The following is a 26,191-nucleotide window of genomic DNA, read 5'->3' on the forward strand; positions in this document are numbered from 1 at the left end:
AAAATACTCTTCTTTGTGAATAATGGCACTGAAATGCAAACCAGTGCTAGTGATAGAAATGAAGGGAAATGGAAAACCCTTAAGAAAGGGATGGTTCTGAGGCAGATAATAAAATGTTTACTTGTGGGGGTGTGTGCGAGGGGGCACTATGTTGTAGTGGTGGTGAGAAATTTGGAGATTTGTAGAGGTCTGGTGAGGTCAAGGTTCTTGTGGATATAAGTAAGCAAAGTGCTAGTGGATGGAGAATTCTAGCAAACCAAATACTAGGTAGCAGTGAGATTAAGCATGTCTGGTAAGTAACATTGTCTGTCATTGGTATGGGGATTCTTCACAAAGCCCTTGATCTTAAACTTCTCAAGCCGATATCAGACCAAATGGGTCACCTATTTTTCAGATTTTCTTTTTAATTATAAATTCCAACAACTTGACGTGTACCTAAAGAATACCATGTACATTCATATCTAGCTATTTACATTTTACCGGATTCCTTCCTGAATTTTCTTTGTGTATGGCTACTATCAGATTAGATTCAACATGTGGTTTCATGTGTTTTATTTTTTGGTTAATATTACAAATACTCATTTCTGGGAAAGACCCAACATTTGTATACCTGTCACTGTTAGTGGCTATTCTATTTTCTTCCAAGATGATAACATATTAGATTGGTAAAGTCTTTCCATGATTATAATAAGCATTACCATGAACATCTTTAAAATAAATTATTTTTCCCCTTTTAGGTTATTTCCTTGGGGGTATCCTAGGTCAAATAATATGAACACATATTTCTAGATTCTAAACCCAGAAACACATACTCTTGTCACATTTTTCTAGATTGCCCTCTCGGAAGACTAAACCAATTTCTATTGCTCCCAGAAACATAATGTTTCCTCATAGCCTTGCCAAGGTAGCATTTTATAATTTCTATTTATTGATTTTGTTAATTGTTGATGGTTTAATAAGCAGGCTATGAAGTTGCTTTTATTTATACTTCATTCATTGCTAGAGTGGTGGTACTCTTCCATGCAATGATTTTACTGCCTTTATTGCCTCAGGTGTAAATTGCCTGTTCATTTTCCTTGCCCACTTATCAAACTAAATCTGAAAGCTGACCTTCTACACCTGTACCCATTTTTTCTGTATTTCTTTTGGACAGGACTGTTTTCAGTGATGCTGATCCCAGACATCTTCCTCATTCTGTTGCTTAGTTTTTATTACATTTGATGTACAAAGGTTTTCCCCACCCTCAACTTTTATCTATTTGAATCCATCAATCTAGTCTCTGATGATATCCTCCATTTAACAGACACAAATTTATCTTCTACCCACAGCTGGAATAAATACGCAATTCTACTGGTCCACTTTCTGTACAGTATGTGCTATGAATCTAAGTTAATTATACTTCATATTGATATTTAAAATTTTCAACACTTACTAAAGAAACAGTAATTGCTTTCCCCAGTTCAGGGTTGCTTCTCCTGTGTTCTATATTCTTAAAATAGTTTGGGTCTGTTTCTAGAAGCTCTTTTTTAATTTCACTGTTTGACATTTTTTAACCCACTGTCATATGGTTTTGATAATTCTTGCTTTATGACAGGCCTTAAAATCCGATAGGGTAAGTCTACCATCATTAACTTTTCAAATAAATGTACTCTTTGGTAATTCTGCCCATTTATTTATTCTTTCAGATAAATTTTACTATAAATTTGACAAGTTCTATAAAGTGTCACATGGTGACTTTAATTGGAGTACATTATGTCTACACATTAACTGAGGGAGAATTGTAATCATTACTATATTTAGTTTTCCTAAATTAAGGCAAAGTATATACTATGCATTTATTCATATTATTTCTCCCATTAGAGTTTTATAATTTTCCTTGAATAAGTTTTGTGTGCCTGGTGTTAAACTAATACCTAAGTATTTAAATTCACTTAGTTACATGTGTGACAAATCCTTCCAAGCTTCTGAAGGTTGCATTCTTCCTAGGTAGTAAAGGTTTCCTGAAAAGTGTACTCTTCCTAATGAAATCAGATTCAACTCTGAATTACCCATATTCTTTCACTCAGTAAGTAAATAGGAAATGTGTACAGGGTATTTCACACTCTGCTCATGATGTGGTGTGACAAAGGGAAGGAAGAGAACCCTAGGCTAAGAATGGAAAAACCTAAGTAGAGCTCTAGTTTGGTCACTTACTTGCTATATAATCCCAGTAGTAATGGGTCTCGAGTCAGATGACTGTTTGACCTAAGGCAAGTGACTTCAATCTCTCTGTGAGTCAATTTCCTCATCTGCAAACTGGGTCAATGAACAGTAATGTTCTCTTGTGGTTATTATAAATAATAAATAAAATAATTTATGTGAAATGCTTACGACAGTGTCTGACACATTAACACCCAATAAATGTTGGCTATTATTCCTGTTGTTGCAGCTGTCAATGGTATAATACCTTTCCTGAGTCTTGGCTTTCTCATCAGTAAAATGGGAAAAATAAGGCTTAACCTCAGTATCGCTGTGAGGATTAACTGTGGTCATGCATATAAAAACCCTCTACACATTCTAAAGTTCTCTGCAAAGTGAAAAAATGGAATGGATCACAGAAGGCAATCACAGGTATAGTAAACCAAGAGAGATAATCCAGCAAATAACCTCTTTGGCTTTTAAACACATCACAGTAATGTAGCTTTTTCTCCCAGTTGATCTATTTACCATTTCCCCCCTCCTGCTAATATTAAAATTTTTACATTCTCTTCACGGAAAACCAAATAACAGTGGAGGGAGATAACTGAGAGTATAAGTACCTGAAATTATCAATTCATTTCAGGCTTCCAGGCAAAGAGAGTGACTTAAGAATATACATTTGATTTTTCCACCCACACTCATCATTCCAGTTGTGACAGAAATAACATAGCAAATGTTAAAATTTGTGGGTGGTGGTGGGGGAAGGTGTGAGGGGAAACTATCAGGATTTCTCCTCACAAATGTCATCCATGCCCTGGACATTTCCTAGTCCTTCTGATGTTTCCTGAGACCTTCAATTGGGACCTGCCTCTTCCATCTTCAGTGTCAATACTACTTCCTTTTCTATTGAGCTTTCCTTTCTGTTTTAAACCTAATTCAGTTTTCTGGATCCTGACTGAAGCTTCATTCAAACTGGGGGTTCTGAAACTTAGCTTGCATCAGATTGCCTGGAGGGCTTGCTAAAACAGAGATTGCTGGGCCGTATCCTCACTTTCTGAATCAGTAGGTCTGAGTATGGCCTGAGAATGTGCATTTCTAATAAGTTCTCAGGTGATACTGAGGTTGCATTTTGAGAACCACTAAATTAAACCCAATTACTCCTTCTATCATCCTATTTCTCTCTTTCTCCTTTCCCTAGCTAATTTATTCTTTTTAAACATCTTCCTTTTTAAACTTCTTTTCTTCTGAGACAGAGTCTCACTCTGTTGCTCAGGCTGGAGTGCAGTATCACAATGTTGGCTCACTGCAATGTCTGCCTCCTGGATTCAAGCGGTTCTCCTGCCTTAGCCTCCTAAGTAGCTGGGAAAGCAGGCACCTGCCACCTTGCTTGGCTATTTTTTATATTTTTAGTAGAGATGGGGTTTTACCATGTTGGCCAATCTGGTCTTGAACTCCTAACCTCAAGGGATCTTCCTGCCTCAGCCTCCCAAAGTGCTGAGATTACAGGTGTGAGCCACTGCACCTGGCCCCTTTTTAAACATTTTAAAAACCACACAGTAGCAATTAATCATTGTATTAAAATTAGCCAAAAGAAATTGGAGCTCTCTTTTGCTGGTGGGAATGTAAACTGGTGGATTTAACTTGGAAAATAGGCAGTTCCTCAAAAAAGTTAAACAATATGATTATCGTTTGGTCCAGCAATTCCACTCTTAAATATGTACTAAAGAGAATTAAAAACATTAATCTACACAGAAACTTGTACATGAATGTTCATAGCAGTGATATTCACAATAGCCAAAATGTGAAAACAACCCAACAATCCATTAGTGGAAGGACTAGTAAACAAAATATGATGCATTCATACAATGGACTACTACTTGGAAATAAAAAGGAATGAAGTACTGATACATGGATGAACTGCTAAACTTAGGCTAAGTGAAAGAAATCAGGCACAAAAGACCACATATTGTGCGATTTGAGTCATATGGAGTGCACGGAAAAGGAAGATCTATAAAGACATAAAGTAGATTAGTGGTTGCTTGAGGTCAAGGGTGGCAATGGAGAGCAACGGCAAATGGGCATGAGGGATCTTCTTAGGGTGATAGAAATGTTCTAAAACTGGAATGTGGTGATAATTGTACATCACCGTAAACTTATTAAAAATAATTGAATTGTACACTTAAAACAGGTCAATTTGGGATGTGTAAAGCTGCTTACATTTGTTCTCTATGCTTCCCCCTTACAGACTAGCATGCCGTCTATTTTCTATGTCTACTGCTTTATTGAATTTGCTTTCTTCAAGGTCATTTGTAATTCCAAACTACTAAGGACATTAACAGTTATCTGCTTATCTTCTACACTGGCAGATTTCTCCTTTTACTACTTCAGCTGCTTGACCCTTCAGTTTCCTTTGTTGGTTCTTCTTCCTTAACCTAACCCCTGGCTGGATGTTTGACAAGCCTTGAAAGAATCAACTTGTATCTTCCACTAACTCCAAATACAACATATCCCAATTCAAACTTGGCAGCAGCTTCACCAAACCAGCTCCCCTTCTCAACTGCCCCACCTATGTCCATAACTTTCTCCAAGTCACTGGGGCTCAGAATTAATTTTTATCTCCTTTTTGAGGCAGGGTCCTGCTCTGTCACTCAGACTGGAGTGCAGTCACATGATCACAGCTCACTGCCACCTGGAACTCCGGGGCTCAAGTGATCTTCCCGCCTCAGCCTCCTGAGCAGTTAGGACTACAGGCGTGCAATATCATGCTTGGCTAAGACATATTTCCTTTTTTCTCCTCAAGTTCTAGTCACCAAGTTTTCGCTACTTTGCCCTCAAAAGGTGTCACATATTTGTAAGCAAATAATTTGAACAGATAATTCACATGAGAAGCAATACAGATATTAATATATTAATTAGACACATAAAATGTTCAAACTAGAATGATCAAAGTAAGCAAATTAAAACTATAATAGGTCCATTAAACTGTATGGCATTAGAAAAAGAAAATTTCCAATGGTGACAAAATCTTGCTAATGGCATGTAAAGCATCTTGTGGGGAAAGCAGTTTGGCAAAATCTATGCAGAACCATAAGAATGTTCATATTCTTTGCACTAGTAATCAAAAGTCCACATAATTGTTTTTAATGAGATAATTCAAAATGAGAAAAAAGCCATAGCAACTCAAAATATTTCTGCTGCATTACTTTATAATAGCAAGAAACTGGAAACAACCTAATTATCTAACATTTTGGGAATGATTAAGCAAATTAGAGCACATTAAGCTGGTGAAATATTATATAGGCACTAAAAATTATGACTTGAGGAAACCTACATAACAACATGAAAAATTGTTTACCAAGTAATGCTTAGAGAGGAAAAAGAAGCAGGGTACACAAAATTACACCTACATGGTTATTATAATCATGCTTTAAAAATGTCTATACCTATAAAGCTGACAGGGAAATGAAAACAATCAGGGTGTGAAGGTGCTGACAATAAGGTTACTTTTTTTTCTATTTTAAATTTCTTGTAACATTGTTTTCACAATAAACAAACTCCCCTCCCCCAAATATCACACATATTTATCTATTCCTTCTGCTCCATTTCTATTGCACCTCTACCTACCCAATCCAGGGCCACATTCTGTCATGCCTGGATCACTTCCCTTAATTGGTCTTTCTTCAACCCACTTAGGCTGCAGATACTGCAAAGTTGCCTAAAGGGCCACATTTATCATGTCACTTACCTGATGGTAACTTTTCATTGCTCCCATGTTTGTGATCCTATCTAGGTTTACCTAGGCTGATCTACTCACCTTTCTTCTCTGTTGCTGCTGTTCTTCCTCCTCATTACAGATAACATTTCCTGAAAGTCTATGGTGTCAGGTTTTGCTCTAAATGCTTTACATATATTAATTCATTTAGTCCTCGTAACAACACACATTTAAGGTGGGGACTCTTATCCCATTTTGTAAATAAGGAGGGAAGGGAAAGAGAGAGTGGGAGGGAGGCAGGCAGGAGGCACTGGCCAAGGCCACATAGCTAGTGAATGGAAGAACCTGGCTTTGAACTCAGGCAGAACTGACTGCAAGGCCAGAACTTAATCAGTGGGGATGATTCCTCCAACGCACCCTGCTTAGTTGCCTCTATGGGTCTTTCCTCCTATAGCTCCCAACCTTTAGTTGTTTTTACCCTCCAATGAACTTAAATAGTGTACAATAATAGTTACCATATACTGCCCCCTTACCAGGTTTTAGGCACTTCTTAAGCCCTGTATTTGACAGGGTTTCATCTTCTGTCAACTTGTGAAAGAAAGTAAAAGCTAGCCTTAAATCCTGGCTTATCCCTTTACTAGCTGTGAGACCCTGAGTAGATTCCTTAGCCTCTCTGACGGTGATACTTTATCTGAGTTAGCAGTTCTCAAAGTGTGATCCCAGGACCAGCTGCCTCAGCATCACCCAGATGCTGTTAGAGCCTGTTAGAATTGCAGATTTTGAGCTCCATTCCTCCCCTGCTAAATCACTCTAGGGGCGCAGGGTCGGGTCTAACTATTTACCTGTGTTACAATTGCCCACTCAAGTTTGAGAACCACTGCCCAGTTAAAATCACACCTACCTGACAGAGTTGTTGTGAAGATAAAGCATAATAGAGTATGTGTAACTCAGCTTGTAGCACGTAGGTTGTTTGGCAAGTGGTAATTTATTATTACTGCCATTTAGCTTTGTGTGGGTTAGTCTTCCCTGCTCAGGCTGTGGGCAGGCACCATGCTTCCTGCTGCTCTTTTGCTAGTATTTACCTTTCCCAGAAAAAGTTAGGACCTATACCAAGTTTTCAATAAAGTCCTCTTATTTCACTGACTCATCGGTAAAATAACCATTTCAGAGAAACACTGTAGTGCAGTATTGTGTCCCTGAAGCTAGACCGCCTGGGTCTAGACAACTGATTAGCTGTGGGACTTTAGGCAAATGAATGTATCTCTGTGTGCCTCAGTTTCTTCTCTCTGTCAAACGCAAAGACTAATATTCCCAGCTCCATAAGGTCATAGTGATAAATAAATACTTGTAAAGTGATTTAAATGGGGTCTAGAATAGAGCACTGTGCTCAAGAAATGTTAGCTAGCATTATGACTTTTGTGTCATTTCACCCATTTAATGTTGGAGGAGGTTCCACTTCTTCATTTGGCAAGCAAATGACAAATATCTCTTGAGCAACTTCTCTGTATCAGGCACTGTGCTAGGTACAGAGCATAAGGCTATGACCAAGGTATGGTGTCCTCTTCCAAGGGTCTCAGTCTAATAGAGGAAACTTGCATATTCCAAAATTCCCCAGCAATCAGTTTGGTCTGTACCCAGCTATCTGGGGGGTGGGGTGCGAGCTGTATTATATCTATGGCATCAAGCCCTTAGTCTAGAAAGCAGGCCAGTTTCCTCAAAGGAAATGAAGCAAAGCAAAGACCTTAGCAATTTCTACAGAAGCTTCAGAGGCACCAAGTCACCCCAACTCCCTGAGTGCTCACTTACCTCCCTGACTGGCTGGTCTTCCTGTTTCCTGTTATTGGTTTCCATTTGTCCCCAGGAAATTCCTGTAAGGCAAAATCCTGGTAAGTTAGAAAGCTTTGAGCATCCAGGTATCCAGATGGCCTCAAAAATGGGAAGAGGTGAGAAGCCGGTGTCTGGCCTAGCCTCCCAGCTTGTTCCTTTTACTCTGCTATGCAGGCTGAGAAATGTGTACCTGGAGGGCTGCCTTTCTGTCGGGAGGCTTGCTACACTGCTGCAGGCATGCAGAGACTAAGGGAGCACTTGGGGACCTGGACACCTTGGTCTAGAAATGCTATTTCCGTCTTTCTCCACTCCCCTCCCAAACCACATTGAAAACCAGTTTAGTATGTTTGCTGTTGGCCCTGGCTCTTGCCTGCATGGAGGGATGGAGCTCCTTTTGTTTGTTCTGCTGTGTGAACCTGCTCATTCCTCCTGCCTCTTCAAACAGAGAAAGCATCTTCTTGGAAGCCCTGGCCCTTGAGGAAGCTGTGAGGGCAGAAGCTCCTGCTTGCAGGTGAGGCAGAGGGTGAGCAGGTAAGCTGGCATGCCTATGACTGCAGTGGCTCCTTCTTCTCTGCCCATATGTGCTGGCAGGGGCTGAGGTGGGCCCATCTCTGGGGAATATAAGTGCAGGGTGCCATGGTCCCTACATTACAGGAGTAGACTTTCAACGCTGGACATTTTTTCCTTAAGGGCCATGTCCCAGCAACTCCTTTTCTTCTAGGCCAAGCCATATGTGCTCTTCGTAAAACTGTCCCTACCTTCCTATTTTAGCTCCAGACTGAATGCAAAATAGCCTTTCAGATTCTCCATCATTTTGTAGCCAAGACTCTGTACCTAGAGACTCAGAGCTTAGCTCAATGGGGTGTAGTTTTTCCTAAATTTCACTGATCTTCCAAAGTCCCTCTTTCTTCAATGTGATTATTATTAGTCCCATTCAAAGTTTTATTGCCTTTGCCCCAGTAGGCCTCTCTATTGGAGGTAAGATGACTGGTGGAGCAGAATAAACATAGTCCTTGGTGCAGTCATACTGGCTAAGACACTTAACAGTGGTGTTATTTGAGGGAACTCATATTACCTCCTTGAACCTCACCTCAGTTTCCTATCTGACAAATAAGGGTCATCACTCCTGGGTGACCAGTAGTGATGATAAATAAGATGTAAGCGCGGTGGCTCACGCCTGCAATCCCAGCACTTTGGGAGGCCGAGGCGGGTGGATCACGGGGTCAAGAGATCGAGACCATTCTGGTCAACAAGGTGAAACCCCGTCTCTACTAAAAATACAAAAAATTAGCTGGGCACCGTGACACGTGCCTGTAATCCCAGCTACTCAGGAGGCTGAGGCAGGAGAACTGCCTGAACCCAGGAGGCGGAGGTTGCGGTGAGCTGAGGTCGCGCCATTGCACTCCAGCCTGGGTAACAAGAGCGAAACTCCGTCTCAAGAAAAAGAAAAAGATGTATGGAGAGAACTCCTAACACAGCGCTTGGCACATAAGAGGCTCTGGATGTTAGCAGCAATGGAGAAGTTGAGGTTTATTTCTTGGCTTCATCTTTTAAAGGACCAGAGTAGTTCCTGCCTATGTCTGGCATGTCAGAACAGCTCTAACCACCTTTACTTCAGATTCTGCCTCGATACCCTTGTGAGATGTTCCTGCCTGCAAAGACACCATTACTTGTTCAACCACAGTGGGGGCCAGGATTTCTGTCCATGCCCTGTCTAGCCCTGTGGACATGCTCAGTAAATAGCAGTGCTCAACCAAACAAAGTCCTATATCAACTTCCAACTTCCTTCCCAGGTCCACAGTATCACTCTCCTTTTTTTTCCTAAGCCACATAGGTTCCTGGTACATTGTTGCACCCTTTGAACCAAAGAAGCATTTATCCTCATATCCCCATGGCTTGCTGCAAATGGAGACTGTGATGGGAACTTGCTGCCCCCGTAGAAGGAATACTGCTAGAGGGCATCCTGCCACGCTAGAGAGGGCCTGGGCTTTGCAGTCAGCTTATGGAGAGGCAGTGTAGCACAATCAGGAGCTTGGCCTCCAGAGCGTGATAGCATGGATTCAAATCACACACCTGCCTTTCACTTGTGGCCTCAGGCAAGGCACTCAACTTCTCTTTATCTCAGTTTCCCCAACTATATAATAGTATAATCATGATAATAATATTGAGGACTCAATGATTGATACCTGTAAAGCACCTAGAATAGTAACTAGTGCCCAGTAGACACTCAGATGCCAGTTACTGTCTTATTATTCAAACTCTGGCTCTGCCACTTTCTAGATGTGTGACCTCTCTGAACCTTGGCTTTCTCAGCTTCTTCAGCTGTAAAATGGGAGATCCTATTATAACGTATCTCATACAATTGATAAGTGAAATAATTTGACAATGTATGCAAAACAAGCTGGCATGAAGTATGAAGGATGTGAGTGCATGCTGATTTTATTCTTCTTAGTACTGAACAGGAGCCAATTAGCTCACCAACCTTATGCAGGGGCATGTAGCAGGATCTCAGCCCTACTTCAGAGAGCTACCACCACAACTACCTTAGTCATCAGAGCTAGAGCATCTTAACCCATGCTGCAAGTTCTTCTCATTTCTTGAGGGGGATGGGATGGGAGTGGAAGTTCAGACGGCAGGATTAGAAATGGGCATGTGGTGGCTCCTAGGCAGCCATCCATGTATCTGAATGCCTAGTATCTAAGCAGACCTGCTTAGCTGGTCTAACAAGCATTAGGAACCCAAGGTATCCCTCCCTCAGAGTATAAAAAAAAGAGATGGTTTAGGCACAGCCTTACCCATATGATTTACTGCTGCCAATTGCTGCAACCTGCAAATCGTAGCCCCTTCTCTTACAGGGTTGCTGGTCCTGGGCTGACAACACTGCAGCCGTCATCCCCTCACTTCCCCCTGCCAACAAATCTCAGCCGTCTCTTTGTCTACTGTCTATCTGTGGGGTCCTTCTTTCAGAGAAAGTCTCTCAAGCTAAGCCAAAATGTCCCTTTAAGAGATAACTCACTTATGATTACAATCTGGCAGTCACTGCTCCAAGTCTTACATGTGTTACATCACTTACTCCCCACAACCAACTTATGATGTAAGTGTTGTTACTACCCCCACGTTTTTAGATGGGAAAGCTTAGGCATTGTAAGTTTGGGGAAGAAATTCAAAACCAGGCAGTCTGGTTCCAGCTTCGGTGTCCTTAAAACCATTATTTTATATTTCCTCTCCTCTTTTTTCAACATTATGAATATATTCAAACTTACAAAAAGTTGAAAGAAGTTCACAGTGATCACCCATATACGCAGCACCTTGATTCTACAATTAACATTTTGATATATTTGCCTTATCATGTATCTATTTACCCTTCTATCCATCTACCAATCCATCTTAAATTCTTGATGCATTTTAAAGTAAGTTGAAAACCACTATATCCCCATAAATTTGAAATGTAAATGAAATGGACAAGTTTCTTCAAAGACACAGGCTATCAAAGCTTACTCAAGAAGAAATACATGACATAAATGTCCCCATATCTATTAAAGAAATTGAATTTGTAGTTAAATAGTTTTCTACTAAAAAACCTCCAGGCCCAGATGGCTTCAATGATGAATTCAACCAAACATTTAAGGAAAACATTTTTATACAAACTCTTCCTGAAAATAAAAGAGAAGGAATATGTCCCAACTCATTCTTTAAGGCTAGCATTACCTTGATACAAACAAATAAACAAACAAAAAAAACACAGAAAAGATGTTATAATAAAATTATAGACTAGAATCCCTGATAAACATAAACACAAAATCCTTAACAAAATATTAGCAAATCTAGTAACATATAAGAGGATAACCAATCATGACCAAGTGGGATTTATCCTGGCAATGCTATGCTTGCACTTATTTTAAAAATCAATCAATGCCATTGACCATATCGGTAGACTAAAGGAAAAAACCTATATGATCATCTCAACAGATACAGAAAAAGCATTTGAAAAAAATATAACATCCACTTCTGATGAAAGCTCTCAGCAAACTAAGAATAAAAGAGATTTTTCTCAATTAAAGGGTATCTACAAAAAAATCCTATAGCTAACATCAAACTTAATAGTGAAACATTAAAAAAAAAAGCAACAATGTCCACTCTTGCCATCTCCTCCAAACATTGCATTGAAGGTGAGACAGTGCAACAAGGCTCTTCTCTCTCCCAGAAAAGGTCATGTACAGGAGAAAGATTTTGTATCTACAAAATTCTATTTGCTGGGACATGATTGTGTATGTAGAAAATATTTTATAATCCACCAAAAAACTATTAGAAGTAATAAGTGAGCTTGGCAAGATTGAAGGATACAAGGTCAATACACAAAACTCAATTATATTTCTATATAGTAGTAATCAAGAATTTCAACTTGACATTAAGAAAATAATACTCTTTATAATAGCATCTATAAACATAAAGTATTTGGGACAAATACCCCTGGTAGTTGAGTGGCTAGGATTCGGTGCTTTCATCAAATCTCAGGGACAAATGTAGCAAAATATGTACAAGACTTGTATGCTGAAAACCTAAGTTGAATACAGCAGTCTACTTCAAAAGCACTTCAGCATACACATTGAATAAAGTTTGATATCTGTTTACAACATTTTTAGGCAAAATTTACTTCCAGTGAATTGCACAAATATTAAGTGCATTGGCTGTCTAGCAGCCTTGCTGTACATTTGTTGAGTTCTGACAGTTACATATGTTTAATTCAAACCTTTACAAGATACAGAGTATTGTCACCACCCCACAAGTTCCCTCATGCCCTTTTCCAGTCAATCTCTATGCCACCTCCCATTAGCAAACAGTGTTCTGAATTTCTTTCCCCATAGAATAGCTGTTTTCAAATTTCATATAAAAGGAATTGTAGAGTTCATAGTCTTTTGTGTAAGGCTTCTTTCACTCTTAAAGTTTCTTTTTTCCCAAGAATATATATTGAGCAGATTCATATACTCAGTCATTTCAAAAGTGTCTGTGTATGCAACAGCTGAACACAGGAATTAACTTCTGGCTTGAATGCATGGGCCAAAAGGTGGCATTAAGGATGCCATGGGGAAGGAATTTGGCAGTGAGTAGGCAAGGACCTAGGGAGTCCTCCCAGAAGTAGCCTGGGGGATGGTGGTGGCTTGTGTTAGGGTGGTAGGTCATAACCAGGATATAAGAACAGCCAGTTTAGACCTGGATCTCCAACAGAGACAGGATGGTGAAAGGGGAAAGGATTTGTCTTTTTAGAAAACAGACAAGTCAGATCTCTGAAAACAAACCCTGGGGATATTTGCAAATTTTTCATCTCTAAATACTTCTGAAGCAGAAAAAGGGAGGCAACAAGTGAAATTTTGCATCATGCACTGGGCCTAGCACTCGATAAACACAATCTCATTTGATTCTCACAACTGATCCTTGAGGCAGCCATGATATTCCTCCATTTTAGAGATGAAGTAGTGAGACTCTTCTTAATACTGGCTGTTTTATGAGGGAAAATGATCTTTTCCCTTTAGAATCACATACTTCAAATTCATGTAGTTGAATGACTTGCTTTGGGTCACTCGGATATCAATTTTATAGTCAGGATGTAAATCTCAGTTGTGTCCATTTTATGAAGCTCTAACTCTAAAGATGAGACAACTGCAATTTTTGTGGTTGAGTATCTTGTTCAAGGTTACTAAGCTAACAGCTCCTGGAGCCAGTGGTGTACAGTTTCAAGGAATTATGATTGTCCTATTTTAAAATAACTTACTTAGCTTTCTCCTCACTAAGAGAATAATGAAGGTTACCCACCCAAGAACCAAGTCCTCACCTGCACTGTCGGCTTCCTGGGTTTCCAAGTGTTGCCAGGTGCCAAGCTGCTGTCCTCGAGGGTACTGTGCTGAGGATTATGATAGCAAACTGAACACCGAAAGCATTGGTGGTGGTGGCACCGGCAGTTGTAGCAATTTGGCATCATATTTCTCTTTAGCAAGGCAGGGCAGATTTCCCCAGAACAATAAATGCAAGGATCATGGACTACAGCTCCCTGAACACTGCAGGAGTAAGAGCAGGTCCTGTGGTAGTCAAAATCACCACAGTGTAGTGGCTTACAACACATGGAATTTTCTAGACCTTTGCTTGAAAAACGTTCTGAGTAAGAAGGAGTTTCTGACTGAAGGGGTGACATGGAATGATATGATTGGTCTGTGGCATGATATGCTTGGTCTGTGGAATGATATGATTGGTCCATGGGATGGTGCCTCAATTCCCTATAGCTGGAGCTCATTGGCTGGAAGTTTTGGTCTATTGCTTTTGGTCTCTGGGTAAAAGTCTTGTTGCTATGAGTGGTTAAACCTGGCAAATGAGATGTAGATAAGGATTTGCTACTCTCTTCAAAGAACTTCCTTCTGTCTGCAAAAGGCAAGAGAATGGCTTCTGTCCCAGCTTGAGCAGTAGAAGCCTTCAATTCCTTGTTGTCACCTGGGTTGGAAGGGCCTTCCATGGCTACTGCCACATGTGGCTGTGAATTAAGCTCTGGAGACCATCTCCAACGACCTCCACGAACTCCACAGTGAGTATGTGCTTTCTCAGGGTCTGAGGAGGATGGGTCAGATGCTTTCCACCAGGTGTTCAGGCCCAAAGAGGACTGGCCAGGCCTCTGGCCAGGGCTTATTCGTCCCTCTAAGCCTGTCCTAGATTCATGGCTCTCAGGGGCTTGGCTGAGGCACTCTGAAGACCTGGCTCTGAGCATCATGCTTTTGTTGAAGAGCTTGTCTCTGGGGCTGGGGTTTTTTTTACATGAAGATAGAAGCGATGAGTTAGAGGCAGGGAGTGGAGGACTTTCTGGGGGCTCCTGGGTCTCTTCCACTGGCTCCTTAGTGTCACACAGCTGTGACAAGGGACCCTTGCTTTTCTGGAGCTGGGCCTTCCTCCTCTGAATTTCATTACGCAGATTGGTAGCAAAACGCTCACTCTTCCGCCGGTTTTGGATTGAGCGGCCCCGGGTCCCTCCGCTTCGCCTGCCACCCATCCGGCTACACTCCCTGGGCTCACTGTTTCCTTCTTCGGTTGCCTCTGTGCCGCCAGCTACTTTAGTGGTTGAAGAACAGTCCCTGGATTGTTGAACAAGGGAGCCAGAGGCAGAGGATTGCTGGTTGGCCAATTCACTGCCTGCTCTGCTTGTTCTGTTTAGGTCCAGGAAACCTCTTTCTGAGGGGTGTCCATCAACCTCTCCATGTGGGGGACTGCTTTGGCTCTGGTGTGCCAAAACCAAAGGCCTGTCATCCACTTGTCTGGTCTTTCTTTCTTTGCTGGACTGGTCCTGGGTTCCTCCTGTAGGGGGGCATGGACTTTTCTTCCCTTTGTGGCTGCTGTGCAAAGGGGACAGAGTCCACTGGTGCCCATCTTGTCCGGGTGGGAGCTCCATCCCTTTGCTGCCCCTGGTATCAAGGTGCACATGCTGCAGGTGGGATGCCAGCAGCTGTTCAGGGGCACTATGGCGATGCCCTGTGGGTCCTATGAGATGTGGAGGTCTGCCAAAAGAAGCCTTAGCTAGCTCTACTGAAGCCTCATTGAGTGAGTGGGAATCCATGCTGGAAGCTTTGTCACAGGCTTTTGGGGATCCAGCAGCTTTGGTTGAGGCCTGCATCAGTAGGTGCTCAGAGCCCTGTTGGCTGGATTCAGGAGGCTGACTGAACTCACAGTTCTGATGGCCCTCACTTGTTACTTGGTCATGCCCACTGAGGCAACAGAATCTATTAGGGTTCCTTGCGGGTGGTACTGTCTCCAAGCTCAGTTTCTCTTTCTGTGGCAAGGGGACCATAGGCTCAGATGCCCTGCGCTGCTCTCCATTGAGAAGTTGGGCTCTGGAGGCCTGAAGGCTGTCCCGCCTCACTGGAGGTTGTGGTGGGCCCCTGACTGCCTTGGCAGGCCCTGACTGGTGTCCCTCCTGTGGACGAGTTGACATCTGGGAGCTGGGGGTCAGGTGGCCCCCACTGGCGCGCCGACTACCTCCTGAGGTCTCAGCTACATTAGGCCGGCTATTGGGGGCCTTAGATGGCCCTGGGCCTTGCATGATGCAGTCTGCAGAGGCTGGCTCCTCTGGCCTGAGGGAAAGGGTACAGTCAGAAGCATTTGAGCTGGCTGAGAAGGAGCTGTATGCTGAGTCACGCTGGTTAGGGTACATGTTCTGATCAATAGGCAACAGATGGCTCTCATAGGTGGCTTGGCCTTGTTGCTCCAGGCTCTCCATGCTGCCAATGGAGCTGCTTTTCTCGGTGCTGCAGTGCCGGGAGAGTGGACACCACTGCACACACACGTCACTGTAAGACACAGGGCATACTGGTTAGCCAAGTCACCAGATCACTTTCCCTTCATGGCTAGCCCTGTCATAGGAGAGGGCTGGCCAGCCCAGAGGTACCCATGCCACAAATGAGAGGAGGGTAGGCAAAAAAATGGAAGAAGAGGAAACAGGGAAGAGGATGGACATTGGGGCACCTCAGGGGGCTTAGTAGAATGGGACACAAGATGATATATGGAAGAAAGATGGGGAAATACCCTAAAGACTAAAAGTAGGAGAACTCTATGGGAATTATCCTCTATTTCCCTGACATTAGCAAGTCTGAAATTGCCTCTGGGCTGTCCCTGTCCCGACGGAGTCAGCATGTGGCTTCCTGCCAAAAGAGACAATCACAGAATATCAGCATTAGAGAGGGCCCCACCGTTTCGTAAATAAATCAGTGATTCTCAAACAAGGATGTGCGTCAGAATCACATGGAGGGCTTGTTAAAACACAGGTCACTGGTCCTCATCCTAGAGCTTTAAGTCTTGGTGAATCCTGAGAATTTGTACTTCCAACTTCCCAGGTGCTGCTGATGCTGCCTATTCATCCAGGGATCACACTTTTGAGAACCATTGGTGTAAAGCCCAGCAAAGGAAAGTGATTTTGAGGTGGTGATTTACTCAAGAACACCCAGCTCTAACTACTGGCACAAACTGGGCTGTCATTCAGGTGTTCTTCTATTCTTGATAACAGCAAACCTCTCAGGGGCTTGGCTGAGGCACTCTGAAGACCTAGCTCTGAGCATCATGCTTTTACTGTTCAAGCTGAAAAGGATAGATCTTTTTTTTTCTTTTCCAATTTTATTTTAGATTTCAGGAGTATACATACAGGTTTGTTACAAAGGTGTATCACGTGATGCTGAGGTGTGGAGTACAATTGAACTCATCACCTGGGAAGTGAGCAGAGTGTCCAATAGGTAGTTTTTTGACCCTTGTCCCACTTCCTTTCTCCCTGCTTTTATATTTCCCAGTGTCTATTGTTCCCATCTTTATGGGACAGATTACTATCTACACTTTACAATGGAAGAAACTTAAGCTTAGAGAGATAAAGTAAACCGACAAACTCACTAAGCTGTTAAAGCAGCACAGCTGGAATCTGAATCCAGCCCTGAGTCCAGCGTCTTAGCTCTACTGCCATATGGTCTTTTAAGTAGGAATAATAGTAATATCTGTATCAGAGCGTTGCTATGTAGATGAAAGCAGACGATAAATGTAAAGCCCTGACCACAGCCCAGGTACCTCGCAAGAGTTCAACACATGGCAGCTGCTCCTCTCTTGATTATTATTTCTTGTCATCAGCATCCTCTCTATGACTAGTATTGATAGTATAGGGGCCTTTGCCCACCCACGCCTCTCCCACCTCCCACAGGAAGACCACGGGAAGGGCCAGGATCAGATGCAATCTTCAATTATAAGTACCATTTCCCACACACAAAGCCAACTGAGCCAAGTCATACCAGTAACTCCCTTTGACTAGAACCCCAGAGGTTATAGGCTGCTCTCAGAAAGGCCATAGTCCAGAAAGCCAGAGTTGAACTGTGGCAGCAGCCCATGAGACCCTCAGGTCAGCTTTCCCTCTTTCTTGCTCCCTGCCTTGCCTCTTAGCCAGTCAGCTCACTTGTTCTCTGGTCAAGGAATCCATCAATTTCTTGTTGGCAAGGGAACCTGCTACCCACCGCACCACTATTCCTGCTGAAAAAAACAAAACCAAAAACACATCCTCACTCAAACAGGAGTCATGCTTAAGAATGTCAAAGTGTGTTTCTGCATATTCTTCCAGAACAAAACTGCCTCTGCCCTGAGACCCTGGCTTCCAAACAGTCACCGAGTTGGGGTAAACTGAATCCTTAGCTTCTCTGAACCCCCAATAGAAATCCCTTCTTGGAGGGAAGCTCTCTTGGAAGGGAAAAGGCAGTGAAGGGAAGCACCTTTGCTGGTTCTCAGCCTGCAGAAAATGTTGTCTGCCTCTTGGGCAACTGTTTCAATAACAGTTATTCAGGGAGGTCCTTATTTTGAAGGCTTTGGCTATGTGACAGAGGTAATAAAGACCAGATAAGGTCACCAGTGAGTCGCCATTGATAGAGAAGCAGGCTAGAACTGAGCCCTGGGGTCTTCCTACATTAAGAGACAGGAGAATGAAAGGAATTAAGAAAAGAGAGAAGGAGAAAGAACAGCTAGTGAAATAGGATGAAAACAGGGCAGTATGGTGTCTTGTAAGCCCAATGAGGTATTTCAAGGAAACATGTTCCAGAAGGAAAGGGACTAGCCCCAAATCACAGAGAGTTAGCAAGAGAATAGGACTTGAACTCAGGTACTCTGGGCTCCCACTTTCTTTTCTGTTATAGCACTTGAGGCTCTAACATCCACCAGGGATTAGAGCAGAGGAGGAGGAGTGTCCAAGTTGTCCCTCCAGCCCATCTTGAGGGAAGGGCTCTAGACTCACCTTGTGTTGCAGCCGGAATGCCAGGACAAGCTGAAGGCTTCAGAAGGGAAATGCATGGTGGTGGCTGCTTCAGGGCATCCCTCCAGCAGCTTGGCCACATGCCATGAGTGCGGCCTACTGACAGGGGCGTTCCTCCTACAAGAAAGGGACAGGAAATAGGCTTAAGGAACCAGAGCTGAAATCACTTCCCAGGCAGCTTCCGCCCCACCCCCCTCTTTTCCTTCAATAAAGTAGAACATCTTACAAGAAACTGGTGTGGGAATCTTAGTGGCCCTCCTGAGCTCCTAGTTCTCAAATCACCTTCATTCTAGAGATATGGAATTGGTCAGCTTCATAGGGCTGCTTTGTTCACTAGAGTATCCTGAGCATGTATCACAATGCTGGACACAGAGCGGATGGTCAATAAATATTTATGGAATAAATGAGTGCTGCTGCCCAATGAACAGTGAGCATGTCCTCACTTCTCTTTGAGAAAGAAAATCAATCTGGTCAATCTTCTCATTTTTCTCTGAGAAAGGAACAAGCAAGTGATTGAAAAGTTTGAACAGGTCAACACTGGGCTGTCAATTCTCCAATTTTTAGTCATTCATTGAATAAGCATTTGCTGTATGTTTACTGTGTGTGCTCTATGTGTAACTCTGGGAATACAGAGATGAATCCAATATAGGCTTTGCCCTCGAGAGCTTACAGATTAATGGGAGAGACAGAGCTGATTCAAACAAAGCATGGGAAAGGCACCGACAGAGTGAAAGATAAGATGGGTACAGAGGTGAGACACCTGAGTTGCTAGGCAAAGTGGTGTCAGGAAGCCCCAACTCCTGTGAGGGAAGATAGAACAAAGTGGTGAATGGTACCATGTTAGGCTGACAGAGGACACTGGCTGCTTAGAAGGTCAGGGGTACATAGAGGGAAATCAGTCTGAGGCCACGGCCCTGAATGCAGCCACAACTTTTGTACTGACTGCTGTATACAGGACCCATCTCTGTCCCCTGGTATACTTTGCATGAGCAGATGCCACCCTTGCAAGTGGGGAAGAGTGGTATGGGGAACAGCACATAAGGGGTATGGATAATGCCAGGAGGTAAAAAGATGATTGATGGGAGGGAGAATGAGAGAAGGAGGGCGAGTAGAGAGACAATGGAGAGAGAGAGAGATGGTGGAAGGGCCAGGTAAATTTTACAGATAAGAGGGAGAGGTGATGGAGGGGAAAACAAATGACAGAAAAGAGAGAAAACTCTGAGAAAGACTGCAGAGAAATATATCGTAGATAGAAATGGATGATAGAGAAAGAGATAAACGGCAGGGTAAAAGAAACATGATAAGTAGATAGAGAAATAAATATATGATAAATTATTTTCATCAATTTATTCATGGTTACTGTGCCAAGGTCTACACTAGGCACTGGTAGTACAGGATTAAATAGGACAAGGGCTCCTGCCTTCAACAAGCTTGCTATATTGTGAGATAAAGCAGCTCCCTACCTCCCAGGAGCATTCATAGTCACATTCAAGCTGGAGGATTCCATCCCAGCTGGAAATGCACCTCACCCCAGCAGAAGCACAGAAGATCTCAGTAGTACAAGGCTCTAGAGGGCTAAGGCCTACAAAGATAGTCCTCAGGAGAATGGCCTTGCTGGGGAAAACACGGATTGAGTGGTAACAGGCCAGACACAGACCAGGAAACATAGGAGGAAGGGCAAGGGAAGCTGTTTGTCAAAGGCCAGGAAGCAGAGCCACAGGTCAGCAACAGTGGCTAAGATGTAAGTGGAGGAAAGCCGGGTGAACCCCCAGCTTTGTAATCACATTGTTCTATTAATGATTTCAGAGTGCCCAGAGGGGAGGCTGAAGATACAAGGAGACCTCGGGGGCTATGCTTGCTCTGTAGTCCTGCATACAAAGCCACACTGCTGGGAAATCTTTCCACCTGCTGCTACCAGGTAGTTATCTGGTCAACAACTATTTGTCAAGCATCTACCAGTAGTAGTACTATGTACCATGTACTATGGTACTATGTCCTACACTTCTAGGCACTAAGGATATAGTGGAGAACAGGGCACCCTTCCTATTTCAAGCCTTTTTCCACATTTAGGATTCTTGAGTTCTAGGTTTAAAGTGCAGACAGCCCTGATGCCACCTTCTCCCTAACCATACAGTCCCATACTGAGTTCTACTGAGTCTTCTTTTATGATGTTTCTCCGGCCCTGGTTTGCACTCGTGTTTGCTCTCGCCTGCTCTCTCCTGCTCTCGCTCACTCTCTCTCGCACACTCTCTCTCTGCCCCCCCACACCCCCTCCATTTTCACTGTGGCCATTAGACAGAACCAGAGTTCTTCTCCCAGAACCCACCACCGCCAACTCCTGTTCTAGTCCAGGCCCTTGAAACTTTATGCCCAAGATACTGGGCAGTCTGTCAGCCTGTCTCCCTTGTTCTGCCTTCAGTCACTGCTTTTAGCTCATATCATGTTAGGCGCCAACTGAATTGGGATACTCTCCTACTCAAGAATCTTCACTGGCTCCCTATGTCTTACCCTGTCCCACATCAAATGTAAACTAGATTAGAGTTTCAAAGTCTTCAATAAGCTATCTTTACCTACCAGCTCAATCTCTCATGTCTCTGCTCCAGTTACACCCTGTAATCAGCTCTGTCCCTTTCTGATTCTGTGTCTTTGCTGTTGCTATTCCAGTAGATCTAACACAGGCTCTGGGGTCAGACCACCTTGGTTTGAATCCCAGCTCTACCACTCATTAGCTGTGTTGCTTTAGACAGGTGACTTCACTTCTCAGAGCCCTAGTTTTCATGGCAGTAAAATGGGGATAATAGTACCAAATGGGGTTGTTGAAGGATCCAATGAGACAATCCAAGTGCTTTGTATCAGGCCTGGCAAGGCCTCAATCAATCATAGTTTCCTCTGCCTGGAATGCCCCGTCTCCTTTTGTTAACCTAAATCCTACATGTTCTTCAAGGTACTGCTCAAGTGCCATCTCCTCCAGGAAGCTTGTTCTGAGTAATCTAGCCCTCACAATGTGGTCCATAATAATATGAAATGTGATATTGCCCATCATCATTTCATATATGTTAGTCTCATCTCACCAACTATACCAAGCCAGTAGGCAATGGGTGAAAAGACAGAGACAGATACAGGTTCAACTCCCCTCTGCCACTTTAGACGTGTGTATCTGTAAGTCGCTTAATCCATCTGAGCTTTAGTTTTCTTACCTGAGAAAGGAAACAATAATCCATATCAGGCTAGGTGACCGTGGGGATTAGAGATAGTATTCTTTTTTTTTAATTGCATTTTAGGTTTTGGGGTACATGTGAAGAACATGCAAAATTGTTGTATAGGTACATACATGGCAGTGTGATTTGCTGCCTTCCTCCCCATCATCTATATCTGGCATTTCTCCCCATGCTGTCTCTCCCCAACTCCCCAGCCCCCTACAGATAGTATTCTTAAAGCATCTGGGACACAGCCTGATGCACTGCAAGTGGTCAGTAAATAGCAGGTACTACAATAATGGTTACTAGCTCAGACTTAGACTTTCTGATGGCTCAAGAGTACCCACACCTAGGGTACCCAGATTTGACCATCCACTTTCAAGGTTCTGTTATACCACTACCATGCCACACTGTGGAACATAGCTTACAAAGGCCCCTTACTTTTTTTTATGTTTTTTTAAAGACAGAATCTCATTCTTGTCACCCAGGCTGGAGTGCGATGGCACGATCTCAGCTCACTGCAACCTCTACTTCCTGGGTTCAAGCAATTCTCCTACCTTAGTCTCTGAAGTAGCTAAGATTATAGGCATGCACCACCACACCCAGCAAATTTTGCATTTTTAGTAGAGACAGGGTTTCACCAGGTAAGCCGGGTTGTTATCAAACTCTTGACCTCAGGTGATCTGCCCTCCTCAGCCTCCCAAAGTGCTGGGATTACAGGCCTGGGTCAACACGCCTGGCTGGCTCCTTACTTTTTCTAAGGTTTCTCCAGGAATAGGAAACAATCCCAAAGGAGACAGAACGGGGAAGTGGAGGCTTTTGGGACACAGAGAAAACTAAAGTCTAGAATGAGAAAAATCAAAATAAAGGTAGCTGGAGCCAGAGCTAGAGCCTTCTAACCCTGGTTTGGAACAGGAGAACAGACTATCTGGAGGGTCTACTACTTGGCCTATTATTAGTCCTGAATAGCCCTAGACTTGAAGTCAGTGCACACTTGCATTCAAATCGTAGTTGGGCAGCCATGGGCAAGTCAATTCTGCAAGCTGCAGATTTTTTATCGCAAAATGGGGAAGATGACCATCTCTTTTTCACGGGTTATGATTTGGATTAAATGCAGTCCATGTGTGAAATCAGTCAACATAGTGCCTGACATATTCTATAAACTTAAAAAAAAACAAGAAACAAGAACCATTTATTGAACACTTAAGATGTGCCATGCACTAAGCACTTCATATGCATTAACTGATTTAATCATCTCTGTGACCTTATGTGAAACAGTTATTGTTATTGTTATTGTTATTATTATTATTAAGACAGGACCTCTCTGGCTCTGTTGCCCAGGTTGGGGTGCAATGGCACAATCACAGCTCATGGCAACCTCAAACTCCATGGCACAAGCTATCCTTCTGTCTCAGCCTCCTGAGTAGCTAGGACTACAGGCTACATACAGGTGCATGCCACTGTGCCTGGCTAATTTTTTGTATTTTTTGTAGAGATGGGGATTCACCACCTTGGACAGGCTGGTCTCAAACTCTTGGCCTCAAGCGATTCTCCTGCCTCAGCCTCCCAAAGTGCTGGGATTACAGGCATGAGCCACCATGTCCAGTTGGTAAAAATTATTCATATCCCTACTTTACAAATGGAGAACCAGAGATGCATAAAGCTTAAGTGATTTGCCAAGAGCATATAGCTAATAACCAGCAGTACTGGGAATGAGACTCAGATCCTTCAGCTTTTTCCTAGGATACCACATGACCCTTCCATTCCAAGAGTCTATTTTAAAAAGCCTGTATTCCTGAAGTTTCCCATAGCAATTCCCTCAAGAAGCAGTCAGAAAAGGGATGTCTCATTAGTCCCAGAGCTGAAACCATTCCCTCCATAGGCAGTGGGGAGGGAGAGAAGGAGAAAGAAACAGAAAAGTAAGAAAATGCCTACAACCAACCATGCAGCTCCAGGCCAAGATGTGAAGGCGATGACCCCAGCACTTGCCCTTTCTCCTAAGGCTGGCTCAGGCTCTATCAATAAGTACATACCTCATCGCATTCTTCATTACTCCAAAATGCTTTTCTTAGGAATCAAAAAGAAAGAGGCATTGAAGAAAGAAAGCAGGAGTGGGAAGAGTGGCAGCAGCCATGGCTACTGGCTGTACCTACCATGGAAGTTGCGCAGGGTGGAGAGATGGCTTGGGAGAGAGCGGGGTATCCAGCTAGCTCAGACTCTCGTTGACAACCCCTCCAGCCAGCGTCCTCCCTTAGCTGGGACCCATCTGCCCTCCAGTTAAGACTTCTGGAGCGAGGGACCATCAGCCCAAGATGCTGACTGTGATCCGAGGGGCTCAGGCACAGTCAGGTTGCAGTACTAAGAACAGGAAGGAGCAGGATTGAAGGCAAGGTATGACCATCAGCCTGGATGGCCCTAGATATGGCCACAGGCTTAGGGAATAAAAGCCAGTGTCAAGAGCTGGACAGGAGTGAAGACGCTGCTCCAGGAACCAGCCAGCACCCTGGTGGCAAAGGGAAGGATGAAAGGCACTTCCAGCAGCATAAACAGCCCCCCTGCTCCCTACTCCAACCTCCTCTGAGTTCTGGCCCACCCCCTTGGTAGCTCAGAGGCCAATAAGGAAGCTGGGCCCCCAGCCACTGCTAGAACTCAGGAAAGGAGCAAGGAAATGATGTTTGGGAAAGATAAAGCGGGTGTCTAAAAAGAATTTTTAAAAATACACGTAAGTGAGAGAGAAAAATACCCCAGACACATACACTTAAAAGAATTCCTGAGCTTCCTGGACTGAGTTGACCCCACCCAGCCATCTCTGCAGGTCCTGTGGGCCCCAGAAAAGAAAAGCACAGATAAGCCAGGACTAGCAGCCTCCAGGTCCACAGGAGTAGCACTCAAGTTGATTTTATATAGCTGGGGGCAAGTGACTGAGAGATTTTCCAAGGTGAAGGTCCTGGTGAGATACAAAGCCTCACAAGCATTCTGGGCTGTATTTTCAGGGTCTGCACTTCCTCTGGGGACTTGACTAGATCCAAAGAAAACCCAATTTCACACCAGAGACTTCAACTCCAGAAAAGGTGCCCATTAGCAATGCTGGAATTCTGGTGTTTGTGGTCAGCGTCCCTGGATCTGCCATGAATTCACTCTGACCTCTGGCAGCTTACTCCCACTCTCTGACTTCTGTTTCCTCCCTGCAAAATAAAACATTAAATTCAATTGTCACAAATGACCCTTCCTGCTCTAGCGTGCTGCTATGTAGTAGTCCTAGGCCCCAGGCTGAGGTTCCAAATGATGCCTTCAGTGATTAGCACAGTAGCCAGAATCCAGAGTAGCCCTATGTAGATTTGTTGCACTCCCTAAGCCTACGTTCAGGCATCAAGATTTAATTTCTCTTGAGGAATTAGAGTCAAGATTTTCCCTTCATTAATACTCCTAATTCCCTTCTCCAGTTTCCCTTGGCCTCTGGCCCCAGTTCCAGTAATTTCTGGCTCCTGAGAGGGCTTATGCAAGCTCCCTTAGGACAAGAAATATGCTAGGGCTTTCCTCTCTGGGGAAATCATGCCTAGAGGCCCCTTCCCCTTCCTTCCCTCTGTATCTCACAGGGGACTCTGGGTTGACTTTTATCAACTGTATGGGGGAAAGTTTGGGAGCTTTCAGAAGCATATGGATCTGGCTTACAGTCTCACTCTACGATTCACTAGTTGTCTGGCCTTGGGCATGTCACAGAACTTTGGTTTCCTCATCTATAAAACATGCTTGTCATATGACAGGCACTCAGTAAATGGCATCTGTTATTAATATTACCCCTATCCAAAACAATAATGAGCAAGGTACCATTAGTAGTATGAAAACCGATTTCTTCAATCCAAATGAAGATAAAGAGAAAGGACTACTTAAGAGAAGGCTCAAATGCCAAACCCAGTACGCTCTACAGAAGCACGTTTCAAATTTTAGAGGGCATATTAATCACCTGGGGGATCTTATTAAAATGCACATTTTGATTCAGTGAGGCCCAGGTTCTTACTTTCTAATAAGCTCCAGAGTGATACTGATGCTGCTGGTGTGATAACCACATTTTGAGTAGCGATATAACAGGGCATAATCTGTTCCAAACAAATGTATCAAGTTAAAATCTCTTTTCATTTCATTCCACAGGCCTGGGTGCCCAGCATCCCTTGCTTTCTGGTGGCCAAATGTCTTTCTCCTTTTGCTCAGTAGCCCAGCCCATGCAAACGCTTGCCTGATGAAGCTTGCCAATCTCCACTTCCTAACAAAATTAAGAGCAACTGGTTTGTTATCAGTGTGACCACACTAGTGGTTAGGTGAGGTTAAAGAAATTCTGACTGAGGTACAAGCAAGTTCATGGGGCTGGTTGAGGCAGGGAGGCAGGGCAGGAGGATAAGTGTTGGGATGTCATCAGATGAGGGGTAGGCAGGTGGGCACAGACAGTGTATACTCAAGAAATCCTTTGGTGAGGAAAGA

At 43.4% G+C, this 26,191-nt stretch overlaps 1 protein-coding gene across 3 annotated transcripts in view; it reads right to left on the bottom strand.

The window, feature by feature from the left end:
• The window catches only part of SHROOM4 (shroom family member 4), a 218,005-nt gene that overhangs the window by 24,882 nt on the left and 166,932 nt on the right, over nt 1–26,191 (bottom strand). For 2 of the 3 annotated variants that reach the window (XM_035289514.3, XM_035289516.3), the window contains 3 exons: nt 18,501–18,635; nt 13,548–16,038; nt 7,697–7,758 (listed from right to left, as the gene is read on the bottom strand). In XM_035289514.3, the coding sequence (XP_035145405.1) occupies nt 7,697–7,758; nt 13,548–16,038; nt 18,501–18,635 (2,688 nt within the window). Of the gene's footprint in view, nt 1–7,696; nt 7,759–13,547; nt 16,039–18,500; nt 18,636–23,868; nt 24,233–26,191 lie in introns of those variants that run through there. The other variant, XM_035289517.3, reaches the window with a different exon arrangement.

Source organism: Callithrix jacchus, chromosome X, assembly GCF_049354715.1.
Source record: "Callithrix jacchus isolate 240 chromosome X, calJac240_pri, whole genome shotgun sequence".
In the NCBI taxonomy this organism is placed as follows: Eukaryota; Metazoa; Chordata; class Mammalia; order Primates; family Cebidae; genus Callithrix; species Callithrix jacchus.